The following is a 20,741-nucleotide window of genomic DNA, read 5'->3' as shown; positions in this document are numbered from 1 at the left end:
AACTGTTGAAGTTGTCGTTTCTTCCACTGGTATTCTTGAAAATTTTGGACACCATTGTGTCATCCTAGTCATTTTGGCTGTAATTGTAGATATCTGGGTCATAGTCCTTTGATTCCGGAGTGGTTTCATTATCTCTTCCTTCTTCTTCGTAGCGGCTGACGAGGGTCCAGGCCCAGCTCCATGTATAGAAATGATAGCTTGAGTGCCTCCTGTGTTTGTGAGAAACGATACAGGACAGTCTTTACTCACCAACTCAAATGACTCAAAACATGTTAAGGGTTCTCAATGTGAGGAGAGGGCTAGGATAATATGATAATTTTATATTAACATTGTACCTTCTTAGGATGCTTTCATCCACCAGGTATGAATCAGATGCTTTTACGCTGCCTTATATGATAATGAATTTGGAAGCACGCATTTAAAAAGGCTCAACCTATAAGGAAGTGCATTACCTCCTCTAGCATCATCTCAAAGTCCTCTGGTCCGAGGTGATTTGCTCCAGATTGGATATTCAGAACTATGTTTGGTGCTGGCTCACATTCTAAAAGACAGTGAGACAGAGGTCAAAGGCAGAATGGGGAAGAAGAACATGTTTTATGTTAAAAACTTCCTTGCAGACATTAATCTTATCTTACTGTTTGCCCACTTTCTCAACTCCCCTTATATCTGTGCCCAGTTGCCCCAAATCCTCTCTCTCCTCTCCCTCTCTCTCTACTGACTCTCTCTTTATTCTGCTTTCATTCATGCGTGCTCCCATCTGATATTGCTCTCTCTCCTCTCCAACCCGTCCATATTATCCCCCCTCCCGGTCTCTGTGGTAGGGGCTGTTTCACAAGTGCGGTCTTGACCTTGACAGCTCCCAGTATGTGGCGTCTAATCTCCTGCTCTGATACACTATCTCTTTACCATGCTAATGGGCCTGCATGTGTCTATGCCATCAGCACTTTATCAAAGACTCGGGAGAACAGAGAGAGACAGATTAGGGAGACATATATACACACACACACACACACACACACACAGCCTGGTGTATGTGTGTATGAACAACAGAATAGTGAGAGAGGGTGAAAGAGAGAGATAAAGTGGGATTTGGAACTAGAAGAGTGGAGGCAGTGCTATAGGGAGAGAGAGAGTGTGAGGTGTAAAGAGGAGTACCACCAATGTGGAGAAGGCAGATTATAAGTGAGAGGGAGAAAGAGCCTGTCTAGGGGGAAATGACGGAAATTAGGTGACACACACACACACACACACACACACACACTATACTACAAGGTGACCTATGGTATACTTTGATTACGAACTTCAAATCCTGTCCACTTTTTCCCCAGACAGATGGCCGTATGTCTGTTATGGCTGCCTCTCCGGGCATTCACACTGACACCACTACTGGGAGCTGACCCTGAACTTTTAAAACCTATTATGATGCAGAAATCACACCTCAAAGAATGTGGAACAAGAGGAAAATCAATGGATGTTTACAAAATTGTAGGGATGCATAATGAATAAATACATAGAGCTGATAATATGATGCCAAATTGCCTTCACCAACTTGACAAGCGCAGCATTTATCTTATCAGTATTGACCATTAGAAGCTGGTGATTATCAATTGTATCGGCTGAAAATCATCCATGCAGTCTGTCCCTACACTATAGTATGCCTGCCAGCAGACGTGCATCTACATGCAATATATCAAGTGACTGCTTTGATAGAATGTGTGAGAGTGTACGTGTGCACGTACCTGACTTTGGCTTCACGGTGAAGTGTGTATAAATGGCTTTCTTTAACTTCTCAGCGTATTTGAGGACACCAGACAGAGGAACCCTGGCATCATCGCTGTAGGCTGTCAGCAGCATCGATGGGTAGCACTAGCTCACACACACACACACACACACACACACACACACACACACACACACACACACACACACACACACACACACACACACACACACACACACACACACACACACACACACGGTTAATCATAAGCTTTCATTAACGTGCTTAACAAAAGTTTTTAAATATTCATGGTCCTCTGTGTCCCCTAAATCAATATTTCATGGCTTTTAGTTAATTTTTCAGGTATAATTTTGCTTTCAGTCGGACACAGGGCTAAATTAAGCATTACTTGTGGTCCTGTGCTGGACAGATGATACTTGTTTTCAGAAAGAGCCAGTGACATTCAAACACTGGCTCTTGACCAAACTATGTGCAATGGGAAATTACAAGGGTTTTCAGCATAATCTGAATAAAGTGTCTGTTACTTACCAGAGCAGGCAAAATTTTATAACTCATAATAAAATCTAAATCACAGTAGAAATACCTGGAAAATCCAATACACAATGTATCCGTCAATCAATTGGAGACATTTAAAATATTCACCAAACTTAGAAAACTGAACAAATAACTCCAGCTACGTTTTTCTTTGTCATGGTCTTCCTCTCCATACCTGAGGAGTAATGTTGTGAAGGGGACAGTAGGAGGAGATGGTGAGTCTGTGTTTTGGGTTTCCTGCTGGGTCCCCCCATTCCTCTCTATCCTCCAAAGTCAGAGGCAGGCTGGGATCCTCCATAGTTCCCAACACATCCAGGAATGGAGCCTGAACACGGATAAAGAGGTGGCTTTGGATGTTAGTGTCTGCATATTCTAAGGCATTTTTCATGGTGAGGTGCTGTGGAATCATGTGTAAAAACTAACATCTTACATGCAGTATGACAGCCTGCATCATGTGTGGGTGTTCATTGCACAGCACACCTACTGGCACAGCCCCAGCACTGCAGGCTGTAAGGGCAGTGAGTGCAGGAGAGGAGACTCCTGAAGAGAAAAGGTGATGGACACATGCTTTGAGGTCCTCCACTCCTCTGTGTTTCCCCTCCACACGAGCTTGTCTTTGCCAGGACAGACCCAGCTCCCCTCCACCTCTAGAAGTAAAGGGATAAAGAATCCTGATCTGCTTCTACACACAAGTAAAAGACACTTTCCAGCCATTTCCAGCTCCACAACATCAACTTGACTTGATATGATACCTGATGTGGCAGTAGGCCAGAGCCCAGCCTTGCTCCAGCAGCAGCCTTTTCTCTGGGCAGAACTCCATGTTGAGATCTCTGCCATAAGCTCCGTAGACATGGACCAGCAGTGGCGCCTGTCTCAAACCCTCCACAGGCACTGTATGAAACAGTGTCATTGGCACCAAGGTACCATCCTACAGAGAGAGACAGATAGACTGGCCTGAAGGAGTATATGTTACTAAGTATTAAATAATATTGAAAAAAGTCTCTTTTATTCATCACCAGTTGCCCTTCTATGTGTTAGGTGTACATGTGCAGATGTATGAAGACATGCGTGACAAATGTGTATGCTACTGAGGGCTTCTGTCTCTGGTGGCTGGGTGCCAAAAGTGCTTTATTAGTGGACACTTGAGTCAGAATACAAAATGCTTCTTTCCCCGCTGATACTGTTTCAGTGTGGCTGCGTGTGTCTTATGTGTCAAGTGTTCTTACTTGGCTGCAGGCCTCCAAGCGTGTGGTGGTATAATTGCCCTGGTTCTCTGGGGAGGACCTTTCTTCGGTGTCTGATAAAAGTAGCCCATCCTCGGGGTGTAGACAGAAGGACACTGGCAGGTGTACAGGAGATGAGATCAAGAACTCGAACACACTGCGTTGATCTGCCAAGTCTGGTTTCTTGGTTTGGACGGCACAGGCCCAGGAGGGGAGCTTAGAAGAGGAGCGAATGCGAATATTCATACAGGAAAATAAAGAATATCTATATAAAAATATAAAACAACTAAACAGTAGCGAGCAGGCCAGTCAAGTAAGCAAAACATGCACAAAGTGAAAAAGGGAGGCATAGTGAGTGTTTTCTGTCACACTGACCTGTACAGTGTATGCTTCCTCAGGATGGGTCAGTGGAACAACGATCAGGGCGAGTTCACTGGCTGGTGTTCTTGCAACCAACACACAGTGGTCTCCAACCACGTCCATGTCCTTGATTGCAGTGCCAGTGCCCGGGGCTAACAAGGGCACCCAGGAAGCCATGGATGGCTCTGAGAGAGGGGCCTGAACCACCTAGTAAGCATACAGAAAGACAAAAACTTCATCTCAGAGAAAAACAAACATTTAAATGTTAAAAGATGATATTTTTATCTGCAAATGTTTTCTTTTCCCAAACATAATAATCTGTAAGTTACCACAGCAGAATAAAGTTGTTAATAGCGACCAACTCCTTAAGTCCAAACAGATATTCTGTATGCACATGTCTGTACCTGGGAATGTATGCCGCCTATGAGAGTTTACCTATGTACAAACTCTACCTGATATTCCTGTCCAGGCCCTGTATTAGCCAGTATAATCAGCCACCTTCTCCAGTGCTCTACGTGGTACAAGAGGTCTAGCTGGCGTGGCTGAACCAGGAAAGGCTCGAGATTGGATGATGCTGTATCAATAAGCAGCACCTCTGAACTGGTCCTGCTGCTGCAGTTGATGCTTAGTATCTGTCGGTCTCTGGAAAGGGAAACCTCTACAAACACGCTGGGGAAATATCCATGTATGGGTTAGACATTGTGTGGGAGAAGAGACAGTTTAGATACACATTGGTTACACTCACTCAGGATGCGTTTCCTGGTACACAGAGCTGATCCTGCTTCCACAGGAGGTTAGGTTTAGACGAAACACTCTGCTGCAGCGTAGATCCTCCAGAGTCGTGTAAAACAGGATGTTGTCTGTGGCCCACTCTTCACACATGCAGACACAGACAGACATAATATCATTTCATTTTAACCGGTGCACTACAACTGAAATACTTTCTCTTTCAATTGCAAACTATTTAAAACGTACCAAAGCTGAAGACTTTGTCAAGTGTGAATATGACATTTGGAGAATCCAGAGGAGGGGAGCTTCCAAGCCTCACAACCACACACCTGCATTATCACAGGACAATCATCCATTTAATCAGTCAGTCAATGTAACAGTTTTTTCAACAGTCAAAGAAATAAATAAAAACACTGCTTCTAAATAAAGCACCTCAGCTCTTCTCTGTGATTAGTTTTTAGTGTGGCAGCAAGATGCTTTTCCTGTGGGGAAAGACGTATTCTCTGAACAGTCCACCCCTGACACCTCCGTTTCCTCTCTTCATTATCACGTCCTGTCTTATCCTTCTCTTCAGAGACTTGTGCTAGATTTAGCACCTGCTCTGGGTCCAGCTCACCTACAAATGAGGAGAGAAAACTGAGTCATTCACAAAAGGTAAAAGTGACTGTCCCAAATAAAATATCACATAAAAAGCTACAGATGTACAGTAGATGTGGAATAACATTAAATGAGAAAGGAGTACCCCCTAACTTCTGTAATTCCCTGTGTTTTCATGTAATATCATCACAGGTCTCTGTTCCCAACTATCTGTCTTTCTGGAGTTGTTGACATTAGCAGTCAGGCTACATTCATGTTATTTGCTCACTCTGTCTCTTGTCCATTCTGTAGATGCCATCCCCTTCAATGAAGTAAACGTGGTGAAGTCCGCAGACCTGTGTCAAGAAAAATCACATTGAAATGTGAATTGATATTTGGACAAATTTCTGAATTTAGAAGCTGCCACATGACTAACATTTGAGTCCTCCAAACATGACTCATTTACTTCGTGGAATTCAAATGTTTTCTCCACTGAGGTTATATTCATATTCCTGATAAAATGGTTCAAATACAAGAAGCAGAAGGCAGGCCTTACCATTGAGTGATCAGGTATGCTGGAAAACTGGTGGTATGTTGCCTTCAGTCTCCTGTTAAAATACTTCTGCAAGTGCTTGTACCTCTCAAGTCCAGCACTTAGATGATCCACTGATGATTCTGAAGTGTCCTGAAATAAAACAACTTTATAAATTGTGGAAGTACTTTCTAAGTTTATAATCATACCATAGTCTTCAATATCAATTGAAGCATTTCACAATATACTTCTTCTCTTTCTATACAGTCAGAAAAGCTATTGGAAAAAGACAAATTTTTAAATGAGTTTATTTAAATTGGCAGTCTGCAAAAACACTAATTATCGGCCAATAATCAGACATGGCTGATATTCAGTCCACCCCTATTGTGTAGTATACTATGCGGGGTATGGGATAAAGTGGTATGAAACCTGCTTAAGTTAAATATGTTATAACCAGTATACTGAAAATGGCTTTTTTGCACATCTAAATACAACACAAAAATGTCAAAGGTTCTAAATTCTTCTCTGGCAAAATAACATTATGTGTATAGTGTTCATTTATTTTAGGGATAGAGTTTACATAAGTTGACATTATATGACTAGCGTTAATTTGATGATGAATAATTCTGTGTTACAGGTGCTAGTGTGTCCCTTCCGTGTCAGTGCGGCGAGCCACATCCAAACAGGCTCAATTTCAGCCCCGTGGCCTTATCTGTGGCTCCGTACAAGACTAGTTTTGTCAGCATGGTGAAGAGACACCGTTGTGAATAATGGATGACTTGGCGTTATCGACTAGATATCTTAACTGTCAGTAATCTTACACCGAGCCTAAGGTGAGTAAAAACAGCATCATTAACGTTAACTGAACACCCTTACCGACGTGTAGCACCGTTGGACTGGCAGTGACGGCCATGTTGTCCGCTTGCACACGGTGAGCTCCCAAAATCGTAACCGGGGTTGTGAAAAGAGGCGAGCAGATGAACAAAGCAAAGACGAGAGAACGGCCATTACTGTATGAACATGTTTCTCGGCTTTATTAACACATTATAGCTATTATGAGGCTTCTAGCTAACTTGTCACTGTCACGTACTATCTGTCATCATGATAGCAAACGCCACCACGTTTCTGTAAAGATAAATCGCTATATTTTAACCTATAAAATTCATTATTTCGTCTCTAAGAACAACCATCCTGCCGTTGACAGAAGCGAGCAAAACCCATGCACGTGCATCATTTCCCAAACAAAACCCGCTGTTGATGACGTAGCTAGCGATGCCAGACTAAAGTAATCGAATTCAGACGTGCGCAGACGTAAGCTTGTATCCGAAATCGAGCATTACTCTTTCGATAATCTATTGGTACGTCTGGGACTCCAGAAGTGTACGGAAGTAGCATGCATCCATTGTGGGTGTAACAGGTGATGACAGTCAAGCCATATCTGTGATCGTTTGTGCGTTGGTGTAGTTGACAGAGAAAAGCCTTATTTTTGTAATACCGCATTGCTACCGATAACTGTGACAGCTCTACAGCCGGTACATTTGTTTACAGATTTATTTCCGCCCACGACGTCGAAGATAAAATGGAGAGGGACTCGACCGGCACTGCAGAAAAGACCGAGCCGGGTTCGCCTTTGAGGAAAAACATTAGGGAAGACACCTGCGTAGCTAATTCCCATGGCTCCCGGGATGAGACCTTAGGTGATACTACTGATGTCGCAAGAGCCAGGTGGACTCTACTGAGACAGGTATTATTAGCCTCACAGGGAAACACAAACCTCCCACGGCTTTGGACTATTTTTGGAAACACGTTTTCAAAGTGTGTTGAATTTTCAACATGAAATTCATTCTTGGACACCGTTAGGTTTGTCGATCCGTTAGAATCTTTGTCCCTCATAGCTGTAGGAAAACAAGGATGATGGGATCATACTCTAGCCGCCGGGGTCTTTTTGTGTGTCATGCTATCTTACTCGTTTTGGTTACAAAGCTGTTGTTTACTTAATTTTTGAAATACAGTTGTATCTCATTTATTCGTAGCCCAAGAATGTGTGAGATATGGGGGTGTGCATTTTCTATATGTATACCTTATGTAGATATCATTATATCCTAATAATCCACCAGTCATGGCATTGCTCATGTAATATTTATCTGTTACAGTATTGTATCATAGTCTGCTTTGACAAATGTTACAGCATACCTAGAATCCTTACCTCATCTTATTGTATCAACAAGTGGTTTTATAACAATATTTTTCCTCCAGCTACTGAATCTAGTTAGCTGTGCATGTTCAGGAACATAGTGCACACATGAGTAGTAGCTATAAAAGTAGGGCTTCTTCTTTTTTCCATAGATGGGCATCGCACAGACGTTACCCTCCACTGACAAGAGCAGCTCCCTGCAATGGGGCCATCTTGCATTCTGCACTGCTTCCTCCAGTCACAGTAATGAGATGAGATAAATAGATACAACTTGTAGTATAAAGGAGGATAAGATTCATTCTGTACATTATGTTTAACTATGCAGAGCGATTATAAGTCACAGCAGTATACAGCATACTATTGTGCATCTATTCAACTTTTGGTTAAACACACAAAAACATGACATTGTTATTGCAGTTTTAGCTGGAAATGTATTTCATCTCCATTGCATGTTGTTGTCCTTCAGAAGGATCTTATCTCACCTCACACTGCCAAAACAGGAAAACTGACTGATTCATTCTGTGAATGCTGAAACTTTACAGCTTATGAGGAGATTTACCTGTCATGTCTGGGTCATCTGACAGGTGCTGCGACGGAAGCAGGTGGACACGCCTGAGGTCAAACAGGTGTCTGTTCGAAGGTTTGCCACGTTCGACCTTTTCAGCAGGAAAAGGCTTGTGATGCAAGAAGACCCCAGTGATACCTCAGATGACCAGTGGGTGGAGTACAGAAGTGTCTACTTTCCTGAGTACAGTGCCTTTCTCAGGTACACACACTGGAATCATCCCACAGTGCACTACACACAGTAGTGGACATGTTCACAATCATCAATCTAAGTGAAATTACTAGATAGTTTTTGAATTTTCAACATATTTTTAAATGTAACAAATGTTTCACAAAGATGATTTAGCCAAGTACTTCCTCTACAACTCTGAGATTTGAACTTGTGACATTTGTAAATCCATGACATGTCATATCTGTGCTCACTTTGGGATTGATTTTCCTTTGTTACATTACCATTCATTTCAGAGACTCTTTTGTCTTGTTTCACTGTCTATTAGAAAAATAAAACACAAAAGCAATATGGTTTTCTCCAAAGACTGCTGTCTAAGCCTTTATATGGTTGTGTCTCTCAGGGATAACCTAGGCCCTCTGAGAGTTAATGAAGTGCTCAACAGCTTTGACAACACCGGTAATGTCTGTAAGTACATACTTTATCTTACTACTTTCATGTATCGTGTTTGTGTATTGTGTGTGTTTGTGTTAGTGAGAGAGATGTTCACAGTTTGTTTGCCTGCACTACTCTCTCGCTTTATCCCACCCTGACACACACACACACACACACGCGCATGCACACTAGAAGTCTGAGTTAGTCTCATGCTGTGTGCTGTTAGTGTTTGATTGATGGTTTGATGGAGTTGGTTTGATGATTCCATCTCTTTTAATGGGAATATGTCTCTTGTGTGGCTTCCGCAGCAGTTTATCATGTGCTTATTCCTCTCTGTTACCTTCGGTTGTCCTTTAGAAGGAGAGTGGGCTGCAGTCTTCTTATTGCTTCAGTCGACAGTGATGAGAGGTTTGGGAGAGAGGAAAGAGCATGACTCAAACGGGGATTTGCACATGCTCCATGATATGGAGTGAAATTGCATCAACTGAAACACAAGAGCCTTGATTTCACCTTCATTCTGTGAAGTTTTTGTGAGGCACTTTGCTTGACTGAGTTCACTTCTGGTTGAGTTTGATTCAGTAATGGTTTACGTTCAGTTCCGTTATTGCTTATGTCCTATAGCACTCAAAGATATATTTCAACTAGACAATCTGTATTTTATGGATCAGTCCAGAAGAGTAGGATTCTAACTGTGATTGCAGACATTCATACTCCGTTTTAAGCTTTGACCCAACCACAAGAATACCTTTTGGCAATGTTTGTTTATGCAAACCATGGATATGTTGAGACTGCATTTCTTTATCTTGCAACTTTAGGTTTCTTTATGTTGCAACTTTTGGTCTCTTTATGTTCAGTTTTTTATTCTGTCACCACAGATATGGTTGGAAATTGTTCCCAGGTCTTCTTCAGAATTTCGAGTGGTTTCACCCTAACAAAATGTTTGTTTGTTTTATTAATATTTTATTGTTTCAGTAACAATTGACTGCCGCATGGTGTCATGGAGCACCAAAATAAGATGGAAACAATTCTGAATACAATCATCAAAGACAAATATGGACAAATATAAAGAGAAGGGACATGTAAAGAGGTTTAATGGGAAAAGAAAGAAAGACAAAAAATGCATAGAGAACAATATAACAATATAACAGCACAACAGTGATACGTGAGCTGGAATTACCATCAACCATCAATAAGAGTGGTACTTTTTCCCTCTCAAGTGATACTCCTTCACCTTATCAAGCCTATGTGATAAGAGAATGAGGGCCCACACTTACAAAATGTTGTAACGCTGTCTTAAACTCTGTGGTCACTAGCTTGACAAACTTCTTGGCTGTAATTGCTCCACCATCACCTTATATCATGAACCCGTAATGTGAATGGGATTTGACAAGTTGTGTAGAAATGGTACTCAGCCTGACAGGAACAAATGTGAATGTGTCGGTGGTTTGCAGAAAAGTTAACTTTTGTCATTTTATGCCGGCAAGTGGCCTGATAGCAGACAAAGTTGATGTAATTGCATGTGTTTTTCTTGAGTTACCAATATATTTTGGTTAATTAGTGACATGTATACAAAACAACTTTATTGCCATTTTTATTTGCCATTGACACCTCAACACTAGGTAAGGATTATTTTGAAGTGATAAGTGATAAGACTATGGGTAAAGTTCATGCTTCACAGAACTGTTCTACTGTGATTTTCTTAGGTAACATACAAAGAGATGCGGTACGGCAAAGGTCATAGGTTAGAGTTAACCGGCCAGATGGCTCTACAGGAGTCAGGGTCAGAGGTGTAGGTCATGTCTAGGGGCTACTGCATTGTACAATGGGATCAGACCATATAAGTCATGACAGGGCTCAGTGGCAGCTCCCATTCCAACCTGCTAGAGTGGATAATCCCCTTTCTCCACATGCAGACAATGAGATCAATACCTGTTTATTTGCAGAGAGAAAACAAAGACGTCATAATGATTTTTCCTTTTGGCACTCTTTGTGATTTGCAAATACCTCATCCTTCTTCTTTCTCTCCCTCCCTTAGTACATAAAGTAGGAACTGACATAAAGATCTCTATACTCCTTCAAGCGTACCCCCTCATCCCTCTGTCTCAACCCAGCCCTCTTTCCATTTCTCATCTTTCCTCCTTCCACCCCTCCATCCCTCTCTCCTCCCAGCTGGAATCGTGCTTGTCCAGATGGGTAACTGAGTTCCTGACTTGGCCGGTGGATTAGCACAGTCGGAGATGAGAGCATAGAGGAGGGGAGAGGGGAAAAGGGGGAGAAAAGGGGGGAGATGGTGGGTGGGCATGCCAGAGGTGGAGTGTGTGCCTGTGTGGATGTGTGAGTGTGTTTAAGGAGTGAAGAGCCACTCGCAAGGGGACCTCGTTCCTCAGACAATGAGCCAGCCATCTCCCTCCTGTTCTCCATCCCATGTTTGGGACTAGTAATGCGTGAGATCAATTAGGATTGGTTGAGAGGATGCTCTGAAAGGCCCAGAGGTGACCCTGTCAGAGCTCTTGGGTATATTTTTCGGGGCGGGAATCAAAGAGAAAACCCCTCTAAATACACACACTCACACACACACACACACACACACACACTCACACACTCACATTTATGTATACTCCTACAAAAAGACATTACAAGTCTATAAAGACATATAATGCAGACAAACTTATGCTTGCGAAAAATCTACGCAGTCTTGCTAATAAACACATACTCACTTCGCCCACCATCACACCCTCTCCACCATTCCTGCTATCTTGATAATCCCCCACCCCTGAGGTGTGGACAAGCCCAAATCCTAGGGGTCCTTGTCCTCCTGAATAGCAGGCTAAAAAGCCTGGCCGGATTAGTCCACTGCCTCCAAAATGTGTGGACTCAGCTTAAAATTGCTGCCCCCTCTCAGCGTGACCCTCTCCGCCGGCTATTGTACTTGTCCCACCACTGTGCACGTATGTGAACAATATGTTGTTTTTTAAGGTGACGATAAGCTGGAGTCAATGGTTTCATTTCAAGACCACAGGGTCAGGAAAAGAGTCTCGATGAAAATGTTTTAGGAAATGGAGAGTGTGTCTTAGAGATGACATCACATCCCAGAGGAGACTCAGATAGCATAATATGGATATTTGAATATCTGGGATATTGCATCACTTCTGCTCACATTCAATAAGCATTTCATTTTCATTTCAGCATTTCAAGAATTTATAGACGTTTAAAAATATATTTTATGGATTTTATTATAAGATTGAAAACCAAATGAAACCATATATTGGGTCATAAAAATGTTCATTTTCACTGAAAGAACTATTTAAATCGTGATGACGTGACATGGTCGGGCCAAACAAGCTTGTTGTCTTACATCTTGAGAACAGGAGCTATGGTACTTCTTCGATTAGGATATCACACTTGCCTGTATTGTGAATTTGATACATTTTTTGATTAATTGTGCAGCCTTAACATGAATCTAAGAGTAAAATTGACAGAACCATATTAAGGCTTGAAGTAATTTCCAAGAAGCAACTCAGACCGTGTCCAGATTACACTCTCGGGTCTTGGTTTCTTGTGTCAGCTTCTGTGTTACCCATATCTGAAGGGAACTGAGCATACTCGCTGTCAACCCTGATTACATGGTACATCATGATCATAGCAGGAGGAAATATTTTAGTGAAGGTAGGTAGTCAACGCAGTAAATATATGATATTGAATGAAAAAAAACGTCTGGATTTTGATTTGTAGACACTAGAAAATCCAATCATATCCCAATCCCAATCCATGCCAAGCCCAGTTGGCTGCAGATTGTTTTACTGTTGGAACTGGAAGTGAAATATGATTAAGTCTTTGAAACACATTAACAAATTACTGATATAGATTGGGGGATGCATGAATTTTATATTATCAGATATTGATATAAAACCAAATTGCCTTAATTGCCTCAACAAGTGCATCATCAACACACTTCAAAGCAGTAGGCCGTGATATACACCTTTTAGAGTTAAAATCTGCCAATAAACACTGAGAGGAAGATGAAAAAGAAGAAGACAACACTATTGCAATTTGCAATAGATGTTCCACAAGGATTCAGAGAGGAGGGAAAAAGTCTGTGCAGTTTTACACAATCATCTTAGAATAGCTATGGGATGTTAAATCATCCATCTTTACTCACTACATCTTCACCTTTCCCTCAGGTTACAGGTTAGGAATTTGAAATCACCTGAAAAAAAATCGACATCTGTCATCTCTAATGAAGATACTCACCTAAGTTTAATCTTGATTAAAGTCCAGAGCGCTCCCTCTGCTGGTCGTCTAGAAGTCCTGGAGCTGCAGTTACATTTGTAACTCGTTATACATTGTCAATGAATAATTGGGCCTATTTCAGACCGGTCTCAATCACTTTGAACTATATGAACTCTGAACTTCCAACCTTCCTGGTTCTTTAGCTGACAGTGGGGGCTTGTAATTGTAAGAGAGCTTTGTGCTGCCGTTGTTTGGAGTTTTAGGGGGTGCTTGTTTCCTGCTAGGGATCAGGATTTTAGGACACAATACAGGCCCTTGGGGTTGGTTGACTAAGAATGCATCAGAGGAGGTGTGTGCGTGTGTGTATATGTGTGTGTGTGTGTGTGTGCATTTGAGAGGGTTTAGGTAGAGCTTGTTGACATTGCAGAGCTTTTGGTAAGAGGGCTTGTTGGGCTGCGGGGTTACTTGCTGGGCTCACGTTGCCGGAGAAGGTCACACCGACGCACACAGACAGGAATAAATTATCTTTGCTGCTTGTTTTAGTGGTTTTGAATCCTCAAACTGGAAGCCGGTTCAGCTCCAGCTTCATTGAGGGCGATGCTTTCTCCGCTCCTGAATTGTGTGTGTGTGTGTGTCTTTGTGTGTGTGTGTGTGTAATCAAGAGGCAAGCATCCTAATGAAGCTTAATAGAGCCTTCTTCACTACAGCTGTCATTGTCTGAATGGCTACTAGCCTTTCAGCCTCTCAGTCATCCCTATTATCTCCCACAGACTTCACCTATCACCCCCGCTGGTAAATACTATAAGCCCAGAATGTTTGAGTGTTGGGGGGGGGGTCGGGGCGCTTAGCTGGTCATTTCTGTGTGTATGTCTGATGTTTGCTGTGGTACACTGGCGACTGTTCGTGACGGGAGGATGTCTGTAAAGAGGAGAGAGGATAAATATCAGCGTAAGTAACATATTCAGAGTCTGAAGTAGACACATAAACATCAGCTGATCCTCTCTGCACATGACGGGCTTGTGTCCTTGTCACTTGCGGTTGCGGCGTTGGACAGGTGCGTGTGTTTTCTGTATCCAGTAGATCTGCCACAGTCACCTATGTGTGTTTAATGTGTTGTAAAGTGTCTAAGTGTTCTGAGTGACTGCGTGTGTATGCGTATGAGCATGTACGTGTGTGTGTGTGTGTGTGTGTGTGTGTGTGTGTGTTGTAATAGGTGCCCCCCGTAGCCTCCCCTTGTGCCAAGCCTTTAGCGGAGCCCTGTTTGCATAATTATGCTAATTCATTGTGCCATAGTGCTAATTAGACCTTGTTAGACAATAGCGCTAGACTAGGAGCTGGCAGGCACACACACACACACACACACACACACACACACACACACACACACACACACACACACACACACACACACAGAGCTCACTCAGACTGTTGTGTCAATGACAAGGTTTGTGGTCCCCCCCTGTGCTGTTTATAACATGCTCTCTATAGAAATGGTTTTCTGCTCGTGCGCTCTGAGCTCAGGTGTCTCTTACGAGTTTGATTTAAGCTAATGGAATAAAAATCAATGTGGAACAAGAATACCCCACATGCTTCCTCGGAGTCTAATAACACCGAAGCATGCCCATATTCTTGTTCTCTCGTATTCCACAGAGCTGCTGTTAATTGCTCCTTTGTCAGCAATGTGCTATATTTTTCTAAACTCCACTTATGTTATCCTTGTATGTTGTTATAATAACACCTGAATTTTCTTTTTGGTTGATACTGTTATTTGATTTAGTCCAGGATCTGTGCTTAAAGAAAAAACAATTTCTTATATATATATATATATATATATATATATATATATATATATATATATATATATATATATATATATATATATATATATTTTTCAACATCATATCGGTAATGAATGTACCTACTACCCAACTTGGTGTTGTCAATAGAATCTTTGAAACTTATAGAAATAAAAACATATTTTTATATTATTTTCAAGACATTTGTTCAACCTTGTAATGTCAGTGGAGACATTACAGACAAGAAATGTGGTTTTGTTCTTAAATGTATGTATATATGTATACAAATGGGTACAAAAATTCTCTCTTTCTAAGCTAAAGTTAGCTAATGTTGCTTTGTGTAAGCGATTGTCTTAACATTACATCCATTGGGCTATTTTAGAAAATCCTATACCTTCACAAATATATCCACGGTCCAGCAGCATTAAACAACTTAAGGTTGTTTAAAGTCTTGTCTTTCACGTCACGTTACAATCTGCTCACATATGGCCAAAAAAGAGGAAGTGATGAATACATGTAAATTGCTAAAAGTTGTTTTTATAATGAAAATCTCAGGCTCTATGACATTTTGTAGAAAAAAGCTAAACTACTTACTAAAACAGATATTTTTCTGGTGGTAGTAGGAGTTTACAAGCTTTTTTTCTTGTATAAATTTGAATAAATGATATTGGTAATGGTGTTATAATATTATTTTTCTCTTTCTGTAACAAAAATGTTGAAGTTATTAGGGACTTATTAGGGATTAAGTTGTTCGAGTAATTTCATTTCTAAATAAGCAAAACAGAACATACCAATCAATGAAATTAAGTACTTTCTTCACTTTTGTTGGTTCTTTCCTGTCATAAAAAACAACAGACTGAAATGCTCCTTGACTGCTATTCAAACACATTTTTAGCCATTGCCACAGTAATTGTTTCTAAGTCAATAATTTGATCGCTAAACACAGAAAGACAGTTGCACAGTAAATGGATGTGGCTGCATGTGCACATGTGCATCTAGTGTGTGTCACTTAGTGTGGTGCTGGAGTGGGGGTTGGAGGTAGTGTAAGCAAGACTTGAGTGGCTTGAGGGCACATTGAAAGAGTTGCCGGTTGACTTAATTGAAAGTAATTGATTTTCGCTTCTCCAGCCTTGTCTCCTCCATCCGTTCACTGGAGGAAACAAGAAACAGGGACTTGCCTGAAGTCGCGTTGGGTGTTGGAGGCTTCTTGACACTCGAGAAGTAAACAGTCGCCACGCTATATCCGAGCAAAACTTGATGCTAATGTGCAGATGCAGACATGGACGGTTATGCGCATGCACACACATTCGTGCACACTGAAAGTCCCTGCAGTAAAAGTCCCATTATGACTTTGAACACAATGGGGATTGAAGGTGAGCTGTTGGGTGAAGCTTCGCTCAAGGAGTCCACTCCCATTATAGCCAGCAGTTGATTATGTGAATGTGTGCATGACTGAGTGCGTGTGTGTGTGTGTGTCTGTCCAGATGCGTGTGCACGTGTGCACTATTACCAGTAAGCGGTGGGGATTAAGTTCAGGAAATGAGTAGAGCGTTAAAGGGTGCTTCCCTGCCCAGTGCTCCTGCATTGTCACCACTGCTAATACTCAGCTAATTACAAGGACATACTTTAACAGCAAGCTCAGTCCGTAACCCCTCATGTCTCTCCACTCCATCCCCTCCCTTTCTTAGGTTACCCCCTCACCCTAGAATTAGGATATAAAATGAAAGAGAGAAAGAAAAGAGAAAGAGTAATAACAGGTCGCTCCCCTCCCTAAAAGCTTGCCCTCCCTATGGACGGATACAATTATTGGATTTTTCTCCATTTAAGTCACCCAACCCCTGTGTGCCCCTCCTGGCAATGTCCCCTATGGTGCCTAAGCTCAGCATACACTGGCCCCTCAAATAATGTAACACACACACATAAAGAAAGAGAGTGAGATTATATAATATCATTTAGTTGTGATTAACCGTCGGAACATCATCTCATCTAGGAGGCCATACTGTCAACACGATATATTCTGCCCCAGGGCCCTTCTCTTCTGAGCTTTTCACGATGTGTATACAAGATACAAGATGTGTTAAAAGCTAACGAGGCCGGACAAAGAAGTGCTCCAGCTGTGCCGTTAATTCCCATACAGCACAAGTAGTTATGCTTGATTAGTTGCTATGCCAACTCTTGTGGTAATCATCGCTAAGCTTCTTTCTTTTTTTTCCTCTTAAAAAATAAACGTTAATACTGTGAGTAAAACATTTGAGTCAGTCCACACACATAATGATTCATTCCAAGCAATAAAATCCTCAAAGATATTGTTTTCCCTTATTATAGCTACTTCTTAGGGTGTAACACTAGCTTTTGATTGAATCACAATGTTTGTTTACTGTAATGTCAAGGTAGAAAACTCCTGCAGCTGCATTAGCTTTACATGAATCTAAACTGTGTTTTTTCATGATTTCACTGATGTGACGTTGGAGACTTAATTTACCTGATGCACCGCAGACTGAAGATAATGACAGCTTGAGTTTACCCAGACCTACCAATTAGTACAAGAAGTCGCTGTTGTATACCAACCAACCTGTTGTCTACCCAGAAGTGGAGGGTTGTGAAGCGGCAAAATGCAGGACATCTTAAAAAACATTTTTTATTCTTGCACTTACTGTCCATGCATACAGAGCTTAGTTTGCCACTGTGCCTGCATGCATATTTGTCTTTACCATTACCATTTACCATGTATATACATAAGCACACATGCTGAGTCTGCTTGCATCATACAGAGCTTAGTGATTAGTGCATGGTTGTTCATTAGGCTCCCCTCCCTCTTGTACTTATCAAGTGAACCTCTTTGTACTTCTCAAGGCACAAGTGTGCACGTGTGTGAATGTCCCTGGTGATGTTTAAAACAAACAGATAATTAATGTGATTAGTGTGTTGGTCTGGGAGTGTAACCACTGTAGTAAATGGCTACATAGGCATATGGGAATAGGATATGGCCCAGTGCCAAAAGCCCAGTTTGTGTTTGTGTCCTCGTGTGTGTTTATGTATTTCCAGCTTTGAGCTGGTTTCACCATTCTCACCTGATTAGAATAGATTGTTTTTCAAGATTTTTTTAGATTTTTTTTTTTTGGTTTTTAGATTTAGAACACAAACACACCATTTTTTGATGGAGGTAACTGCTTTCTAGTGTCATTTGTCTATTTTCTGCTTTTTAAAGTGAATAAACATTAACTTGTTTTGATAAAGATTAAGCTTTTTTAGGAAACTAGGAAATGCTTTAAGTGCCTTACAGGAACATGGTTTCTTTGTCCCTTAGTAAAGGCTGTTGCTCCCACTGGTACTATATGTCTTTGACTTCATCTTCTGTTAAATTTGTAAAATACATTCCTTTAAGTCATTGGAAGTTGGAGTTAATTTTAATTGTCAATAAATGGATCCTAATTTACTTGGACTTACGCCTTAAAAAGCCTGAACAGAGAGGTGGAGCAGCTGCCTGTCAGCCTTCAACCTGTCAACATGTTTTTGCTTAAACTGCTAATGTGTTTGCTATTTAGCTAAGGAGCCATTAACTTGCTTAGTGACTCACTATACAGCTCTAATGCACAAACTGCTACAGTACTTGTTCACTCTGTCAGTCCCTGTCTATCTGGAGACTCTCTAAATAGCCCCACAGGGCCCTTTAACTGTCAGTCGGCTGTGCTAATGCTAAAGTAGGTGTTGACGCTAATGGGTGTGCTAAATGCTAATGTGAGCTAGCGTGGGCCTCTGAGGGGAAAGTTAACTGATTTTCAAGTGGCCCCCTGAGAGACTGCCCTAATCGCTAACTAGCTGTAGCATCTCTCCTGGGCTCCAGGCTGAAGAGACTAAAGCTGTCACTGTAATTCTAACCGCTAGCTGCCATATTGTGCCGCAGCTTTACTCTCTCATTTGAGAATATTAAGGGGAAAAGGATTTCATTAAGTGGTCTGTTTCAATTAGCCATTTGAAAAATAAAAAAAACAGTCAAAGAATGAGACCATGACGAAATACTATAAGTTCTTATGGTTTAAATATTACCAAACAGAGCAAAATTGAACATGTAAGTTTCCTTTAATTGTAAAGTAACACACGCATACACACACACACACACACAGACACACACACAGACACACACACACACACAACTTTTTACTTTCTTATTCTATTGGTCCACAGCGGGTCATGGCGCCACAGATCTTTGTGTTTGCCAACTGAGGCTGAAACTCTCTCTCTCTCTCTCTCTCTCTCTCTCTCTCTCTCTCTCTCTCTCTCTCTCTCTCTCTCTCTCTCTCTCTCTGTGTGTGTGTGTCTCTAACTTGAATTTCCTTTTTTTGTTTTTTCTTTTGACAAGACTTATTGTAATTTTTATGTCACTGCAAACACAAACAATACTCACCAGAAGTTTAATTTATGGCAGATGAGGATACACTAGTTTAAACAATTTTAATGAGTGAGTGATTGTCAACGATTCAACATGACTTACATTGACGGGCTCAGTGAAAAGTGCCCCTGACAATACAGCCAGACTATGTGGAATCACATCTGGCAAAAAATGCTACACGGCTCCTTTTTTCTTTTTGGTTCATTTATCTAACCCTAAAACAATTCCGGTGAATGATGGCAACCTTTCACCTCATATATTGCCCTCTTTTTTTTCTCTCTAGACACACAGGGGTACAGGCCTGATGTAGCAGTAGGTTCTGATGTAGATAAGCAAAGTAATTATTTTTGAAGACTCATATGTACACAACAAACCAGTGTGCAATATGTGTGTTTGTGCGCTTAATATGTAAGTGTGTGTGCGCGTGTGTGTGTGTGTGTGTGTGCGTGTGTGTGTGTCTCAGTGGGGACAGAGGGGATTACAGGGAGATTGGTGTGCATTCAGGATGCTAGACAGATCCTCCTCCAAACTCACTGTTACCCCACTGGGCCTTTCATCAAATGTGTGTGTGTGTGTGTGTGTGTGTGTGTGTGTGTGTGTGTGTGTGTGTGTGTGTGTGTGTGTGTGTGTGTGTGTGTGTGTGTGTGTTCAGGGCTAGATAGGGAGGGTTAAGTGTGGGATCCCAGGTGGAGATATCATTTTTTAGGATCCTACATCTTCTCCTTCCCTTTCTTTTTTTTTGCTACTTCTCTGTGTGTCTGTTGACTTAATTTCTTGTCTTTTCATCTTCCTCTCTGTGCAGTTTTAAATTATGCTGTTGAAACATCCTCCTTGGGAAAACCAGGCAGGGCAGAGACACATTTTTAAAAAAATAAAACTTCCAGTCTGATATTTGTACATTTGATTTTTCACTCTGTTAAGCACCATTACTAAGTGTACAGCGGTGACGCTGTCCACCATTGAGGCCTTTGAGTTTCAACATTAAACATTCCTCATCGATCACTTAAGACACGTTTAAGATGTAAAAACAGGGAAGAAATCTATAAACATACTGAGAAGTGTCCTTCAAGTAAACAATACATTTTGGAAGACTGGTAAAAGTTATAGCTCGCTATGTCAGAACCAAAGGTTCTAATTTTCTCTTCCTCTGCTGTTGGTGACATCTTCCCTCCCTGTTTCCATCCTTTCCACCCTCTCTGCTGCGCTCCTTCCCTCCCTCTCTGCCTTCCTCTCACTCTCTCCACCCACCAGTGATTGCACAATCTTCC

The 20,741-nt window shown here is 41.5% G+C and overlaps 2 protein-coding genes across 4 annotated transcripts in view; one reads left to right on the top strand and one right to left on the bottom strand.

Annotated features, from left to right (window-relative positions):
• Nucleotides 1-66: 66 nt before the first annotated feature.
• Nucleotides 67-6,952, bottom strand: prepl (prolyl endopeptidase like). Of its 2 annotated transcripts, XM_037124628.1 has the most exons (15): nucleotides 6,572-6,951; nucleotides 5,720-5,848; nucleotides 5,453-5,519; nucleotides 5,020-5,203; nucleotides 4,834-4,916; nucleotides 4,604-4,730; nucleotides 4,311-4,527; nucleotides 3,874-4,065; nucleotides 3,502-3,714; nucleotides 3,028-3,203; nucleotides 2,706-2,922; nucleotides 2,451-2,600; nucleotides 1,740-1,866; nucleotides 453-541; nucleotides 67-209 (listed from the first exon to the last, which is right to left on the bottom strand). In XM_037124628.1, the coding sequence occupies exons 1-15, from the start codon at nucleotides 6,701-6,703 to the stop codon at nucleotides 129-131; spliced, it is 2,184 nt and encodes a 727-aa protein (XP_036980523.1). In that variant the 5' UTR covers nucleotides 6,704-6,951; the 3' UTR covers nucleotides 67-128. The 2 variants fall into 2 exon arrangements, 1 of the variants encoding a protein (XP_036980523.1); XR_005079450.1 differs by lacking the exons at nucleotides 67-209; nucleotides 453-541 and having other exon boundaries at nucleotides 2,756-2,922; nucleotides 6,572-6,952.
• Nucleotides 6,348-20,741, top strand: part of camkmt (calmodulin-lysine N-methyltransferase) — a 109,603-nt gene continuing 95,209 nt past the window's right edge. Inside the window, exons 1-4 of one of the 2 annotated variants that reach the window (XM_037124633.1) lie at nucleotides 6,348-6,528; nucleotides 7,244-7,439; nucleotides 8,474-8,655; nucleotides 9,026-9,090. In XM_037124633.1, the coding sequence (XP_036980528.1) occupies nucleotides 6,470-6,528; nucleotides 7,244-7,439; nucleotides 8,474-8,655; nucleotides 9,026-9,090 (502 nt within the window). In that variant the 5' untranslated portion in view covers nucleotides 6,348-6,469. Of the gene's footprint in view, nucleotides 6,529-7,093; nucleotides 7,113-7,243; nucleotides 7,440-8,473; nucleotides 8,656-9,025; nucleotides 9,091-20,741 lie in introns of those variants that run through there. The other variant, XM_037124634.1, reaches the window with a different exon arrangement.

This window comes from Acanthopagrus latus, chromosome 15 (assembly GCF_904848185.1).
Source record: "Acanthopagrus latus isolate v.2019 chromosome 15, fAcaLat1.1, whole genome shotgun sequence".
Classification (NCBI taxonomy): Eukaryota; Metazoa; Chordata; class Actinopteri; order Spariformes; family Sparidae; genus Acanthopagrus; species Acanthopagrus latus.
The sequence above is the reverse complement of the archived record's forward strand: the minus strand, read 5'-3'. Positions and strand labels throughout refer to the sequence as shown.